This window comes from Anomaloglossus baeobatrachus, chromosome 4, assembly GCF_048569485.1.
Source record: "Anomaloglossus baeobatrachus isolate aAnoBae1 chromosome 4, aAnoBae1.hap1, whole genome shotgun sequence".
Lineage (NCBI taxonomy): Eukaryota > Metazoa > Chordata > Amphibia > Anura > Aromobatidae > Anomaloglossus > Anomaloglossus baeobatrachus.
The window spans coordinates 613,152,008-613,169,215 of NC_134356.1; the positions used below are offsets into that span (position 1 = coordinate 613,152,008).

The following is a 17,208-nucleotide window of genomic DNA, read 5'->3' on the forward strand; positions in this document are numbered from 1 at the left end:
AGAACAAGGCCTCCCGGGAAATTATGCAAAACAACAATGCCGCGGAGACACCATCACATGTTTCTCAACGCTGGCTGGAAACTAGCCAGGTCTTTCACTGGGAAGGAACAACCACGGAATACCCCAAAACAGCTCTCTGTGGATGGATACCATGTTTTGGTATAGGCGGTTTCCTTGACTGGAGACTTCCCTTCCCGTGGTTGTTCCTTCCCGGTGAAAGACCTGGCTAGTTTTCTGCCAGCGTTGAGAAACATGTGATGGTGTCTCCGCAGCATTCTTGTTTTGGCAACAGAGAGTCTGACAGTGCTCACACAGCGCGCTGTGAGTCTGCTGTTACATGAGTGACTGCAGGCTTCTGACCTAAGCCTGGGCAACCCTTTTAGTGAGGTTGGGTCACGGAATAATTGGCCCACGACAATGTATGTAGCTGTGACAGCTAATGTATTAATTCAGACCTCGTTCTTCAGTAAATGTGCAATCATAGATGTCCATAGATAGTCAAGAAATTTATGTGGCTTGAACAAGACCATATTTCAAGCCTGCACAACATATGGCCCATGGGCCGCATACAGTCCGTCAAAGGGTTTGCTGTGGCCTGCGGAGCTGTCCTGCAGACCCTGCTCCCTTCTTCCTATATTCAAATGTATTTGTGCCTTTGTCAATACCTTAAAGGGGTGGTTCACCCATATTTATTATTGTCTAGTTCGATATTATATTGAGAAACAATGTTTCTCTCAAATACCTTGTGTTGGCAATAGTGCCTGTGAGAGGTGCTATTGCAGACCACTGTTCCCGCTCCAGTGACCTCACCGTCAAGTGCCGCACACGTCACATCCGTGCAGCCGGCTGCATTCTTCTAGACTCCGAGCTGTGGGTGGTGTTTCACCGCTGTCACAGCCCATCTGCTCCCTGCTCCCCCTCCCTCCTACCTCACAGCACAGAGCGTCGCGTCTCCTGCTTGCAGCATTCTGCTGTGAGGGAGGGGGGAGGGGGGAGCAGATGGGCTGTGACAGCGGTGAAACACCGCCCACAGCTCAGTGAGTCTGGAAGAATGCAGCCGGCTGCACGGATGTGACGTGTGCGGCACTTGACGGTGACGTCACTGGAGCGGCAATAACGGTCTGCAATAACGCCTCTCACAGGCACTATTGCCAACACAAAGTATTTGAGAGAAACATTCTTTCTCAATATATCGAACTAGACAATAAAAAATATGGGTGAGCCACTTTTTTAAACCAATCTCTTCCATAATGAAGGGAAAACTCAGATCCTTTTTGGCGGGAAATTTTTACACCAAAAACAATCTCAGTTAAACAACAAGATCCAATCGAATAACAAATAGTCCATTGCGGATCCCTCCATGACAGCCATACACATCTCCGCAGTGATCGTCCACATGTAGAAGTAGGTTGTGAACCTTTAGCCATTATATAACAATTTGTGTTCTTCCTCTTTTCTTTTTTTCTTCAGAGAATGACTTGATAGAGGTAAGTGCCAATGTGTTCTCCATCACATATAGATTTTTTTTCCTGGATTTGTCATTGTCACAGTTTTGTATTTTTTTTTTTTTATTTATCAGGAAGAAGAAGATGACTTGTACGAGGCCCCACCATGTGAGCTGCAGAGTCGTGCCTTGCCGTGCATCTGGACGGCACAGGACAATCAAAGCACATATTTAGGTCAGTGGTACTGGTATTCGGAAGTCAGTGGAGTCAGTGGTACTGGTATTCAGAAGTCAGTGGTACTGGTATTCAGAAGTCAGTGGTACTGGTATTCAGAAGTCAGTGGTACTGGTATTCAGAAGTCCGTGGTACTGGTATTTAGAAGTCCGTGGTACTGGTATTTAGAAGTCCAGTGGTACTGGTATTTAGAAGTCCAGTGGTACTGGTATTTAGAAGTCCAGTGGTACTGGTATTTAGAAGTCCAGTGGTACTGGTATTTAGAAGTCCAGTGGTACTGGTATTTAGAAGTCCAGTGGTACTGGTATTTAGAAGTCCAGTGGTACTGGTATTTAGAAGTCCAGTGGTACTGGTATTTAGAAGTCCGTGGTACTGGTATTTAGAAGTCCAGTGGTACTGGTATTTAGAAGTCCAGTGGTACTGGTATTTAGAAGTCCAGTGGTACTGGTATTTAGAAGTCCAGTGGTACTGGTATTTAGAAGTCCAGTGGTACTGGTATTTAGAAGTCCAGTGGTACTGGTATTTAGAAGTCCAGTGGTACTGGTATTTAGAAGTCCAGTGGTACTGGTATTTAGAAGTCCAGTGGTACTGGTATTTAGAAGTCCAGTGGTACTGGTATTTAGAAGTCCAGTGGTACTGGTATTTAGAAGTCCAGTAATACTGGTATTTAGAAGTCCAGTGGTACTGGTATTCTGAACACAGTGGTACTGGTATTGGGGTATGTACACATACACATTCATGCATGCGTGATAATATAGAGGGCGCTGATGTTGGTGGGGGTATAATTTATGATAACATTAACAGTGCGATTCAAACTACAATTTCTCTCCAGCAATAAAACCCTCTCATATGGATATGTTGATGGAAAAATGTAAGTAAAAGTTATGGCTTTTGGATTAAGAAGAAAAAAACATAAAAGCAAAAACAAAAATTGGTGGCAGCGGGAAGGGGTTAATGAGCCTTGTACCCGTTCTATAAACTGGGCCTGACCAGGACAATTGCGTGATCTCCTTGTCAGGATCACTTAAGCGGGCTTTACACGCTACAAGATCGCTACATTGATCTCGTTGGGGTCACGGATTTTGTGACGCACATCCGGCCGCTGTAGCGATCTCGTTGTGTGTGACTCCTAGGAGCGATTTTGGATCGTTGCAAAAACGTCCAAAATCGCTCCTCGTTGACATGGGGGTCCATTCTCAAATATCGCTGCTGTCGCATGGGCGAAGTTGATCCTCGTCCCTGCGGCAGCACACATCGCTACGTGTGACGCCGCAGGAACGACGAACATCTCCTTACCTGCCACACGCCAGCAATGAGGAAGGAAGAAGGTGGGCGGGATGTTCGTCCCGCTCATCTCCGCCCCTCCGCTTTGATTGGCCAGCCGCTTAGTGACGTCGTGGTGACGTCGCTGTGATGCCGAATGTCCCTCCCCCTTGAGGGAGGGATTGTTCGGCAGTCACAGCGACGCCGCCGAACAGGTAAGTATGTGTGACGCTGCCGTAGCGATAATGTTCGCTGCGGCAGCGATCACCAAATATCGGCATAACGATAGGGCGGGTGCTATCACGCTCACCGTCGCTAACATCGGCTAGCGATGTCGCAGCGTGAAAAGCCCGCTTTAGGCTTCTTCTGAGGCATCCTCCACCTGCAGCGCTATTCTCCCTCTCCGGGGTGATGGGCTCAGCATTTCCGGAGCCATATTGTGCCATGAACTGTCAGATATAGTTCTAGGTATTGGAAGTAATCACTTATTGACTAAGGTTGTAAGAGGGGATCAAGTAAAGGCCGCTTTACACGCAACGACATCGCTAAAGAGATGCTGTTGGGGTCACGGAATCTGTGACACACACCCGGACTTTTTAGCAACGTCGTTGCGTGTGACACCAACGAGCAACCGTTAACGAGCGATAATACTCACCATATACGTTGCTCGTTGACACGCTGTCCAGTTCCCATTTATCGTTGCTGCTGCAGGTACGATGTTGTTCGTCGTTCCTGCGGCAGCACACAACGAGGAACCTCACCGTACCTGCGGCTGCCCGCAATGAGGAAGGAAGAAGGTGGGCGGGATGTTCGTCCCGCTCATCTCCGCCCCTCCGCTTCTATTGGGTGGCCGCTTAGTGACGTCGCTGTGACGCCGAACGAACAACCCCCTTAGAAAGGAGGCGGTTCGCCGGTCACAGCGACGACGCTAGGCAGTTAAGTAGTGTGACGGGTCCGAGCGATGTTGTGTGCCACGGGCAGCGATTTGCCCGTGACGCACAACCGATGGGGGCGGGTACGCTCGCTAGCGATATCGCAGCGTGTAAAGCGGCCTTAAGGGTATCAGAGGATTGCAGCATTATATGACGGTTACATGGCTAGAGACATTATAGTTTGCACATTCTAAAGTGTTTCGCACATTGTCCTCATAGGTCGCTCTGCCGCTGTTCCTCCTCCACAGAAAGCTCCTATGCCAGACAGGACTCAGCAGGTATGGGTTATAGTTACCACCCCTGAAGTACAAGATCACTGTTTTTGAAGGTTTTGATTTATTTCTCTTTAATATAACATCGTGGGGTTTATTTCTTAAGGCCCTGTCACACACAGAGATAAATCTGTGGCAGATCTGTGGCAGATCTGTGGCAGATCTGTGGCAGATCTGTGGCAGATCTGTGTTAGATCTGTGGTTGCAGTGAAATTGTGGACAATCAGTGGCAGGTTTGTCACTGTGTACAAATGGAACAATGTGTCCATGATTTCACTGCAACCACAGATCTGCCAAAGATTTATCTCTGTGTGTGACGGGGCCTTTACAATACACATCATTCACCACCGGCAGCCAATACACTGCACTGTTCACCTGTACAGAGGTGCATCTACCAGTAATACACTGGTGCTTTACGCTCAGTTGCTGGTTATGTGTTAAAATTTTCTACTGCCACAAGGTGTCGTCGTCTGAGCATGCATTGTAAAGAGGACGTTTCACTTTCTCATAGGCTATGTGCGCACAGTGCATTTTTCGCGGCGTTTTTGCGCGTTTTTCGGGTGCGCTTTTGGCCTCAAAACTGCAGGACTTTGCTTCCCCAGCAAAGTCTATGAGTTTTCATTTTTGCTGTCCGCACACATCTGTTTTTTTTACCTGCGTTTTTGAGTTAAAAAAGAAAAATGGACATGTCAGTTCTTTCCTGCGTTTTTCTGCGTTTTCCGCCCATGCAATGCATTTGAAAAACGCAGCAAAACGCAGAGATCAAAAACGCAGCAAAACGCAGCCAAAAACGCACCATATCGTGGCAAAAACGCATGCGTTTTTTCGACGCAGGTGCGTTTTTGTGCCTTTTTAGCGGCTAAAAACGCACAAAAACGCAGCGTCAAAAAGACGCAGTGTGCGAACCTAGCCATATACTGTATATGCCTTGTTTTTCAAAATTCTAAATGATTTCTATTACAATGACATATGCTGCAGCGCTATACACGAGATGTATCTATAATTTCCCTATGGCAGAGCTACATACACATAGATTGTACATGGTAAAGTTGTTTTCATATCTTCCATAGTCTTTAATGAGAACTTGTATATTATTATTCACTTATGTAGTGCTATTAATTCCATAGCGCTTTACATACATTATCTACACTGTCCCTATTGGGGCTCACAATCTACATTCCCTATCTTATGTTCCGTATCTTTGGAGTTTGGAAGGAAATCCACACAAACACGGGGAGAACATATAAACTCCTTGCAGATGTTATCCTTGGAGGGATTTGAAGTCAGGACCTCAGCGCTGCAAGACTACAGTGCTAACCACTGAGCCACCGTGCCGCTCTTGACAGCCGATGCATGCTGTCCAATCCTTGTTATACTATAGAACGAGAGTGGGGAGAGGGAAGTGTCACAATTCTCTATGCAGAGCATCTCACAGACCTTACAGATCTGACAGTGTGTCCATTCCTTGTGCAGAGCATCTTGCCTTTGGAGATGCTGTGCAGCACTTAGAGATCTTGCAGTGTTTCTATTACTTTGTGCAGAGCATCTTTCCTTTGGAAATGCTCTGTGGCACTTACAGATCTGACAGTGTGTCCATTCCTTGTACAGAGCATCTTGCCTTGGGGGGTGCTCTGCAGCACTTACAGATCTGGCAGTGTGTCTATTCCTTTGTGCCGAGCATCTTGCCCTTGGAGATGCTCTGCGGCACCGTCCTTGTTAGGCTAGTTTCACACATCCGGCTTTTCGCTGGATTGGCGGATCCGGCGCACTCAAGTACAGTATGATACAGTACAATGGCAGCGCAGCAACTTCCGGGTCACATGACAGCATGTGACCGGAGCTTGTCGCGCTGCCATTGTACTGTATACACTGTACTGGTGTGCAGCGGATCCGCCAATCCAGCGAAAAGCCGGATGTGTGAAACTAGCCTTAAAGAACTAGCTGCTTGGTTACTACACAGGAGTCCAGGTTGGTTCTGGTAGGTGCGGGTTACTCAGCTGTTCCGTCTTCCGGGTAATTGCTCAGGCTTCTTTACAGAGCATGCTCCCCCAGAGCTCTGCCAGTTGTGTTCTCTGGCTCTGCTGTGTTGCCATAGTTTGTGTGTCTGCTAGTATTCTGATCCTGGTATTCTTACCCCGAACTGTTATTGGACTTCCCTCTGACCGCTCCCTATTCCTGTCGTGTTCTCCTGTCTTAAGCGGGCTTTACACGCTACGAGATCGCTACAGCGATCTCGTTGGGGTCACGGATTTTGTGACGCACATCCGGCCGCTGTAGCGATCTCGTTGTGTGTGACTCCTAGGAGTGATTTTGGATCGTTGCAAAAACGTCCAAAATCGCTCCTCGTTGACATGGGGATCCGCTCCCAATTATCAGTTCTGTCGCTTGTGCGAAGTTGTTCCTCGTCCCTGCGGCAGCACACATCGCTACGTGTGACACCGCAGGAACGAGGAACCTCTCCTTACCTGCCACACGCCAGCAATGAGGAAGGAAGAAGGTGGGCGGGATGTTCGTCCCGCTCATCTCCGCCCCTCCGCTTTGATTGGCCGGCTGCTTGGTGACGTTGCTGTGATGCCGAACGTCCCTCCCCCTTGAGGGAGGGATTGTTTGGCAGTTACAGCGACGACGCCGACCAGGTAAGTGCGGGTGACGCTGCCGTAGCGATAATGTTCGCAGCGGCAGCGATCACCAAATATCGGCATAACAATAGGGGCGGGTGCTATCATGCTCGCCATTGCTAGCATCGGCTAGCGATGTCGCAGCGTGTAAAGCCAACCTTAGACTCCGAACTGTTATCTGACTACGTCTTTGCTTGCTCCCTTTTACTACTATCTGCTCTTCTGGTATTGTGACCCTCAGATTGTGCCCTGACTACGTCTCTGTTTACCCCTTATGATTATATGTGACCTCCTGTTACCAGACCCCGACTCTCCTGGCTACCCTTCCGCTCATGCGACCCCATAAGGTAGTGACAAGCGTTACGGGAAGAAAGTGCATATGGGCACCGGAACTTTATATGTTAAAAATACAGTCCTGAACCTGCATAAATATTGTTCATAAAACCTTTTATTAAGCATAAAACATTATTAAAACTACCTTAAAAAAATCACAAAAACATGTAAAAACCTGTGTGCAAAATTCCCACACATGGATCTTCCAAACTGAACACACAATCCGATTGTATAATATAATGATAATGACACATGGATACACCCCGGGTATGATTACACAAGTAGTATAGGTCACCTGTTACCTTGACTATTTAGGGTCTGGCTACCGGAGTCCTGCACCAGTAGAAGTCACTCGGTACCTTCTTTTATTTTTCAGGGGTAGTTTTCATGAGACAACCCCTTTGAGGGAGATATTTGATAATTCTCCAATTTTTCAGAAATACATTAATGATAATTAAATTGACAACTGACAAAAGAGAGAATAACTAATATGCAAACATTAAAGAAGGTAAAAAATTGGTTTTACTAATAACCTTTATTCTTAACATTTCAGAGTCCTTGGCAGCAGAGACCACGTGAGTTATTTATGTTAGTTATTTATGTGCATTTAGGTGATTGATGATAAGAATCCTGCGCAATCATTCATCTCTCTGGTGGGCCGTATGAATGAACTAAACTTTTTGAGGTTTGCGATATGCTTGCCCTCTCGGCACCCAATAACAAGAATACATACAGCGGCTGAAATAAGTATTAAACGCGTCACCAATTTTCTAAGTAAATATATTTCTAAAGGTGTTATTGACTTGAATTTTCACCAGATGTCGGTACCAACCCATCCAATCCACACATACAAATATAGTAAACCATAGATGCCCATGGATTAAGGTATATGTGATAATGAGAAATGGCACAGGGAAAAAGTATTGAACATAAAAATGTATTTAATACTTCATACAAAAGCCTTTGTTGTTGATGACCGCTTCGAGACACCTCCTGCTTGAAGAAACTAGTGGCATTTATTGCTCAGGTGTGATTTTGGTCCCTTCTTCCACACAAATACTCTTCACATCCTGTGGGTTCCTTCTATGTACTCTGAGTTTTAGTTCTTTCCATAAATTTTCTCTTGGATTCAGGTCCTGTGGTTGGCTGGGCCATGCTAGCATCTTTATTTTTTCTTTGAAACCAATTGAGTTACCTTGGCTGTGTGTTTGGGATCATTGTCTTGCTGAAATGTCCACCCTTGTTTCATCTTTACCATCCTGGTAGAGAGCAGAAGATTTTTATCCAGAATGTCTCTGTACATTTGTCCATTCATCTTTCCTTCAATTAAATTAAGTATGTCAGTGCTTTATGCTGAAAATCAGCCCCCCACCCTGATGTTCCCACCTCCAAACTTCATTGTTAGTATGATGTTTTTGGGTGATATGCAGTGCCTTTTGGCCTCCAAACATGGTGTGTATTATGCAATCCAAATAGTTCAATTAGGTCTCATCTGGCCGGACTATATTCTCCAGTATTTCACATCTTTATCTAAATATTGCTGAGCAAACATTAAATGCCCTTGACCATGCTTTTTGTTCAACAATGGAGTCTTTTGTGGTGAGCGTGCATATAGGCCATGACAGTTGAGTGCATTATTTGTTTTCTTTAAAATAATTGTTTCTACTGATTCCAGGTGTTGAGGTTCTTGGGTCTTGGACAACTCCTCTGATAATTCTGTTCACCCCTTTGTTTGAAATCTCACAGGAAGCATTTGGTCGTGACCGGTTTATGGTGAAATTATGTTCCTTCCACTTCTGGATTATGGCCCCAACAGTGCTCACTGGAACCCTCAGTAGTTTAGAAATTCTTATGTAACCAATACCATTAGTATATTTTGCAACAGTAAGGTTACAAAGGTCTTGAGACAGCTCACTGGTTTTACCCATTTTGAGATGTTTCTTGTGTGGCACCTTGGTGATCTTTTTATAGCCCATCAATTGAACCAGCTGATATTATTGACAGGATTGCTTTTAGATTATTGATAGAGTTCAGCTGGTGTCATGACTTTCTAAGGCATTTTGCATTTCTCTTTCTTCATGTGTTCAATACTTTTTTCCTGTGTCATTTCTCATTACACATCACTAAATTTATGGACAGGAGAGGAACACTCAGAGGACATAATACAATAGTAATATATATATATATATATATATATATATATATCTATATATATATATATATATATATATGTGTAATACAGAGTATAATAGAAATACAGGCGCCACTTCTGTATTTTTTACCTTCTTCTGGTAACTGATGATGTGTTTCGAAGTGGAACAGCACAGCTCCATCAGCTGTATAGTGGCCGCAGCGGGGTACTACAGATCCACTTCTGGTCATTCAAATAGGGGCGGATGTGCAGTACCCGGCTGATCTGTGGAGTTGCTGGGAGCCGCAGCCCCAAACATCTGATATTGATGACTTATGCTAACGATAAGCCATCAATATAAAAGTACCAGACAACCCCTTTTACTGGCTATAGGACATTGCTGTGTTGCAAAGGTAGTCTTATCTACTCATTTTTTTATTTTGCAGTACCAAAACAGAGCAGACCAGCACCACCAGTAAAGCGTGGTCCCCCTCTACCCCTTCCTGATCGCAGGATGTCTCTACCCTGTACAGCCATGCGTGCACCACCAACATGCAATAACAACTTTTCCAAAGGAATGGACGGTGAGAGTGACATATTCCATAAAATCTAACACTGAGCCCATACAGCATTGGAAGCTAAACAGGTTTTCTGTGCTGATAAATTTCACTAGATATATATTTGTTAGTTTCGAGATTTAATTTTTTGCTACAGAGCTTCAGATCCTGTGCATATGTATCAGAGTTGAATGGTAAAATTCTGCATGTCTTCAGCTGCCACTAGGGGGAGTGTGTGAGCTCACCACATACTGTTTGTATATGGAACTCACGAGGAAAGATGCACTTAGCTCCCCCTAGTGGTAGCTGCAGGCAGCCAGAATCTTATTATTGAACTCTGATGTCTAGAATTCTCCCCATAATTAGCACAATATATGAACAAACACATGTTGAGTCACCTTTATAATGCATCCATTCTAAACCCATAAGCATTAATATGGATTTACCATCCCTGATTTGCATCTACAACAATTTCCAATCTTCTAGGAAGGGTTTCTATAAGATTTTGGAGGTGTCTGTGGGAATTTTTCCCTCTTCAGCTAGAAGATGTGTGAGGTCAGATGATGGAGAGGGCCGGGCTCACCATCTTTGATGTAGTTTATCACAGTGGTGTTGGCTGCTGTCGACGTCTGGGCTCTTTGTGACCGCCCATGTTCTTCCACACCAAGCTCCCCCAACCATGTCTTTATCTTTATGCACCAAAACACAATCATGGGGAACAGAAAAAGGGTCCTCCTCAAATTGTTCCCAAAAAGTTTGAAGCTACATCCAAAATATTTTGTCTGCTGAAGAACTAAGTTGGCCCCTTCACTTCAAATAAGGGAATAAGGCCGAATATTGAAGAACAACCCAATAGTATTATCAGTCTTCCATCACATTGTTAGGTTGGCACAGTGCGGTCAGGCAGGTAACATTCTCCTGGCATTTACCTATTCCAGACTCATCCATGAGATGCCAGCTGGAGAAGTGTGATCCTTCACTTCACAGAATACGTTTCCTCTGCTCCAGAGTCCAGTGTTGGCGGCTTTACACTACTTCAGCCAATGTTGGGCACTGTGCTTGATGATGTAAGAATTGCATACAGCTGTTCGGACATGATAAACCATTAAGTCCCGGTGCACGGTGTTTGTAATTATGTTAATGCCAGAAGAGGTTTGAACTCAGTAATTATATAATCAGCAGAGTATTGTTGACTTTTCTGCCCTCCGTGTAATGCCTGCCTGGATCAACAGACTCAGATGGGATGTAATGGACAGGCTGGAGGGAAGCCACTCACCAAGCAGGACCCCCAGAACCCTGAAACCCTTTAACCCTTATAGAGGGATTTGGAATTACACATGGCCCTGGAGATCACTACCTGTGGAAGGCTGCAGTCCGATGAGAGTAGTCGTCAGGCAGGGTCAAACCAGGAATAGCAGAACAGGGACAGAATCGGCAGACAAGGACGTAATCAGAAAACGTAGCAGAGATCAAATCCGGATCGGGCAGCGAGGTACAAAAACAGCAGGCAGGAGGGTAGTCAGAAAACACACAGAAGTCAGCACACAGGAATAACCAAACAGAATAGGGCGGACCAGGAGCCAGGAAATCAGAACTATCTCTGGCAGAGGTCAGCAGACAGGAGGGGAACTAAGAAGGGTGTGGTGTCTTCCCATTGGCTGTAGCTGAACGCTGGTAACTTCAGCTGGAAGACACATGCCACCCACAGTCAGCCAGCGGTACTGCAGATCCCAAGATAACCCAGCCCAGTGGATGAGCGGAGCCTGCGCCCACCGGTGCCGCTGGCATCGATTCCTCTCCCATCACCAGCACCATCCACGGCAGGAACACGGCGTCGCCTGGCGATCGGAGCAGAAGTCGCTGGAGCGGACTCTGGTGGGGACGTAACACTCTGCTCCTCATCACTCGTGTGTTCCCGCTCTGTAACGTTACATGATCTTCACTTTATGGCTGAGTTGCTGCGGTTCTAAAAAGATTCTAGTTGCAAGTAGGAACATAATGACAAAAGATGTACCTTCTTTTAAGAGTGTAAAAAATACACTCTTTTAATATAGGGAGTGTACCCATCAAGAGTTCCCTGTAACCATCGAGAGGTCCCTGTAACCATCGAGAGGTCCCTGTAACCATCGAGAGGTCCCTGTAACCATCGAGAGGTCCCTGTACCCATCGAGAGGTCCCTGTACCCATCGAGAGGTCCCTGTACCCATCGAGAGGTCCCTGTACCCATCGAGAGGTCCCTGTACCCATCGAGAGGTCCCTGTACCCATCAAGTGATCCCTGTACCCATCAAGTGGTCCCAGTACCCATGAAGAGAGGCCTGTATGACCCCCAATAAGAATTCCTATTGATCTTTAATTTAGGCATAACCCCACAGATTTACGTAACACACAGCTGTTTTTTATTTTATTGTGACATTGCCTCCCTACACAAAAAATGGTTTGATTGTAGCAAAAATTAGGGAACTGTTATGTGTAACATGGGCACATACTCATTTGAATTGATATAATATTTTCCTTGTAGAGATGCCGTAGGTGAAGCGTGCAGGTGTGAGAATTTTTTGGTCGCATGGAGACATCTGCAGAGTTACGCCATTATCAACTAATGTTAAGGGAAAGGTATATTAGTAAGAATTAGAATCATAGAATAGTAGAGTTGGAAGGGACCTCAAGGGCTATAGGGTCCAACCCCCTGGGAGCACAGGTTTTCTTAAATCATCCCAGCTATATGTTTATCCAGTTTCTGCTTGAAGATTTCCATTGATGGAGAGCTCACCACCTCCCGTGGTCGCCTGTTCCACTCTCTGACTTCCCTCACCGTCAGGAAGGTTTTCCTAATGACTAATCTGAATCTCCTTCCTTTCAGTTTCATCCCATTGCTTCTTGAACTTCCCTGTGCTAATGAGAATAGGGCAGTCCCCTCTGCACTGTGACCACCTGTCAGATATTTGTAGACCGCTATTAAGTCTCCTCTCAGCCTTCTCTTTTGCAAACTAAACAGTCTTAGTTCTTTTAGCCGTTCTTCATAGGACATGGTTTGCAGACCTACCATCTTGGTTGCTCTTCTCTGGACTTTCTCCAATATATCGATATCTTTCTTGAATTGGGGCGCCCAGGTGGGGTCTGACCAGGGAAGAGTATAGGGGAATAATTACCTCTCTTAATCTAGATTCAGTGCTTGTCTTGATACACCCCAGAATTGTGTTGGCCTTTTTAGCTGCAGCTCCACATTGTTGGCTCATGTTGAATCTGGGATCCACTATTATGCCCAAGTCCTTTTCTAAGAGATAGTCTGTGATTGACAACTCTTAATTCATTCTCCTCTTGCCATTGCAGGGGCTGTGTCTACACTTGGGGGGTAATTTTTACTTGTAATTGGATTATATGAAACATTTTGTACAACTTGCCTTCTACAGCCTCTGTGTTGCTTTGTCTACTGTTGGCTGCAGAATGGAGAAACTGAGAATGCATTGGTCAGCCCGCTATGACTGTCTAATGGGGAGTTTGTTTTAGCCACAAATAAGTAAAAATATATCATCCCCAAAAGGAAAATCCCTTTAACCTTTCCCAGACGCCTTATTCGCCTTGGCCGTATTTCTGGCTCCCATGTATATATGCAGGCAATCATATGGACGTCCTACCACAGTGTACGTGACCCCAACCAATGAGAACTCATCCAGTTAGAAACCTTTAGGCCTGGTGTTGTATGGTCCATATGGCCAGCACCTGTTCCAATGGATTGTATCTATTGTGGATGCCATTTTATTATGGCTCAAAAAACAAAAGAATTCTTTACAGGACAACAAGGTTGAGTCCTGCAGATTTTTATTTCTCTATTTGCGCTGCTGAACCTTAATGGCCGCTTGTATTCCTCTAGGTGCAATGAAGGACATCCGCAAATAATTAGCTCCGTACATGAGTCAAAATGTGAGACTTTAAACCAATCTTTTGCAAATAACAAAATTATATTATCCTTTCTTGCAGATCTGTACTTGACCGTATTGGACTCCCAGGTATTAACTCCTTAGTGTCTCATTTTTTATGTCTTTGCATTGTTACGTTCCAAGAGCCAGAACCTTTTCGTTTTTCTGTTGTCAGAGCCCCGAGGGCTTGTTTTATTGTTATGAGTTGTGGTTTTCATTAATAACATTTCTTTGTCGCTCCATTGGGAGACCCAGACAATTGGGTGCATAGCTTCTGCCTCCGGAGGCCACACAAAGTATTACACTTAAAAGTGTAAACCCCTCCCCTCTGCCTATACACCCCCCCGTGCATCACGGGCTCCTCAGTTTTTATGCTTTGTGTTGAAGGAGGCACACATGCACGCAAGCTCCACAATTTAGTCAGCAGCAGCTGCTGATTTTATCGGATGGAAGAAAAGAGGGCCATAACAGGGCCCCCGGCATGCTCCCTTCTCACCCCACTCTGGTCGGCGGTGCTGTTAAGGTTGAGGTACCCATTGCGGGTACACAGGCAGGAGCCACATGCCGTTTTCCTTCCCCATCCCTTAGGGGCTCTGGGTGAAGTGGGATCCTATCCGGTCACCAGACACTGGGACCGTGCTCCCTCCGCAGCCCCTGGGGGAATCTGCTGGACAGGAGACCGGGTATCGTCAGGGACAGGCCCTGCTCCTCTGAGGTACTCTGTGTCCCCTTGGGGACGGCGCATAGAGCGCCTGTCTAATGGACGCTGCAGCCGTTGCTGGTTGTGTTAGTGCGCCGGGACTACCGCGCTGACCGCGCTTGTTTGCCGGCCGCGCTTATAACTTTAGTCCCCGGCTTTTGCGGCCTAGTACCGCATATTCCCGCCCCCAGGCCTGCCAGTCAGGGGTAAGGGTGGGACGCTGCACTGGACGTCAGCGCTGAGGGCTGGAGCATACTTTGTATCCTCCTCCCCCCTCACTGAGCACCGTGGGGCACCAGATTCCCGCACTTTCTGAGGCACGCCCACGGATCCCTCCTCCTCTCAGAACGCTGGCAGCCATTCCTATCAGCACTTCTGACGCTGGGGAACTTCAGAGACGAGCTCTAACAGCTCTGGGAGGCCCAGGCAGGGAATCTGGTGATCACACAAACGCTGAGGGCGGTCGGTAAGCAGCACCTGTTACTAGGTGCTTGCCCCCCTGGGTGCTGAAGTGTATATTTATATGCTTATATTGTATACATTTACGCTGTACGGCCGCACTACTGCTTTGGCTATATACCCTCTCTGATTGCTCTAAGAGGAGACAACAGCATGTCGTCCGCAAAAAGCAAGGGTGCCAAGGCACAGGCTTACTTTGCAACCTGTACCTCATGTGCGGCTATGCTACCTGCAGGTTCCACCTACCCTCATTGTGTGCAATGCTCGGCCCCTGTGACACTCACTCAGCCGGAGCCTCTGCCACTGGTGGGGCCCTCGGCCCAGGTGGAACCACCTGCTGCCACTATCCAGGTGACAGGGACAGAGTTTGCAGTATTCGCTGACAAACTTTCTGAGTCTATGGATAAATGGTCTGCTAAGATACTAGAAGCTTTGCAGTCCAGACCTGTAACACAAGCCCCGGGCACTGTTGTACCTTTTCCCTCAGACCCCCCTCGGTCGGCGCAGCAAAGTGCTCCTGGGGCGACTCATAGGTCCCACGGTGAGGACTCCGACACGGACCGCAGTCCCAGACCGGCTAAGCGGGCTCGCAGGGAGCTTCCCTCGACTTCATCACAGTGTTCAGGGTCTCAGCATGAGGACTCTCTGGATGATGAAACGGAGGTGGCAGATCAGGGCTCTGATTCTGACGCCGCTCTCAACCTTGATACACCTGAAGGGGATGCCATAGTGAACGACCTTATAGCGTCCATCAATCAGGTGTTGGATCTTTCTCCTCCAACTCCTCAGATTGAGGAGTCAGCTTCTCAGCAGGAGAAGTTCCATTTTAGGTTTCCCAAACGTACACGGAGTGCGTTTCTTGATCACTCCGACTTCAAAGATACAGTCCAGAAACACCGGGCTTATCCAGATAAGCGCTTTACTAAGCGCCTTAATGACACACGTTATCCCTTCCCCCCTGACGTAGTCAAGGGTTGGGCTCAGTGTCCCAAGGTGGATCCTCCATTCTCTAGACTGGCGGCTAGATCCATAGTTGCAGTGGCAGACGGTGCATCACTCAAGGATGCCACTGACAGGCAGATAGAGCTCCTGATGAAATCCATCTATGAAGCTATCGGCGCGTCCTTTGCTCCGGCATTCGCAGCCGTATGGGCACTCCAAGCTATCTCAGCCTGTCAGTCTGAGATTAATGCAGTCACACGTGCCTCTACTCCGCAGGTTGTGTCCTTAACCTCTCAGGCGTCGGCATTTGCGTCCTACGCCATGAATGCTGTCCTGGACTCTGCGAGCCGTACGGCGGTAGCATCCGCCAATTCGGTGGCAGTCCGCAGGGCCATGTGGCTACGTGAATGGAAGGCAGACTCTGCTTCCAAAAAGTTCTTAACCGGTTTGCCATTTTCTGGCGACCGCCTGTTTGGCGAGCAATTGGATGAAATCATTAAACAATCCAAGGGAAAGGACTCGTCCTTACCCCAGTCCAAACCAAACAGACCTCAACAACGAAAGGTACAATCGAGGTTTCGGTCCTTTCGGCCCGCAGCCAGGTCTCAATTCTCCTCGTCCAACAGGCCACAGAAGGGTCAGAGGAACTCTGATTCATGGCGGTCTAAGTCACGTCCTAAAAAGACCGCCGGAGGAACCGCTCCCAAAGCGGCGTCCTCATGACTTTCGGCCTCCCCAAACCGCATCCTCGGTCGGTGGCAGGCTCTCCCGCTTTTGCGACGCCTGGTTGCCACATGTCCAAGACCGATGGGTGAGAGACATTTTGTCTCACGGTTACAGGATAGAGTTCCGCTCGCGTCCTCAGACTCGTTTCTTCAGAACATCTCCGCCCCCCGAACGAGCCGATGCTCTTCTTCAGGCGGTGAGCACTCTGAAGGCAGAAGGAGTGGTGATCCCTGTTCCCCTTCAGCAATGGGGTCGCGGTTTTTACTCCAACTTGTTTGTGGTGCCAAAAAAGGACGGCTCATTCCGTCCCGTTCTGGACCTCAAACTGCTCAACAGACACGTGAAAACCAGACGGTTCCGGATGGAATCTCTCCGCTCCGTCATCGCCTCGATGTCCCAAGGAGACTTCCTAGCATCAATCGACATCAGGGATGCTTATCTCCACGTGCCGATTGCACCAGAGCATCAGCGCTTCCTGCGTTTCGCCATCGGGGACGAACACCTTCAGTTCGTGGCACTGCCTTTCGGCCTGGCGACAGCCCCACGGGTCTTCACCAAGGTCATGGCATCCGTGGTGGCGGTCCTACACTCTCAGGGACACTCGGTGATCCCTTACTTAGACGATCTCCTTGTCAAGGCCCCCTCTCGGGTGGCATGCCAACACAGCCTGAACATTG

General features: G+C 47.2%; 1 protein-coding gene across 3 annotated transcripts in view; it reads left to right on the plus strand.

The window, feature by feature from the left end:
* SH2D6 (SH2 domain containing 6) overlaps positions 1-17,208 on the plus strand; it is an 82,458-nt gene that overhangs the window by 13,755 nt on the left and 51,495 nt on the right. For all 3 annotated transcript variants that reach the window (XM_075346228.1, XM_075346226.1, XM_075346227.1), the window contains exons 4-9: positions 1,471-1,487; positions 1,580-1,679; positions 4,094-4,152; positions 7,651-7,672; positions 9,675-9,812; positions 13,766-13,794. In XM_075346228.1, the coding sequence (XP_075202343.1) occupies positions 1,471-1,487; positions 1,580-1,679; positions 4,094-4,152; positions 7,651-7,672; positions 9,675-9,812; positions 13,766-13,794 (365 nt within the window). The remainder of the gene's footprint in view (positions 1-1,470; positions 1,488-1,579; positions 1,680-4,093; positions 4,153-7,650; positions 7,673-9,674; positions 9,813-13,765; positions 13,795-17,208) is intronic.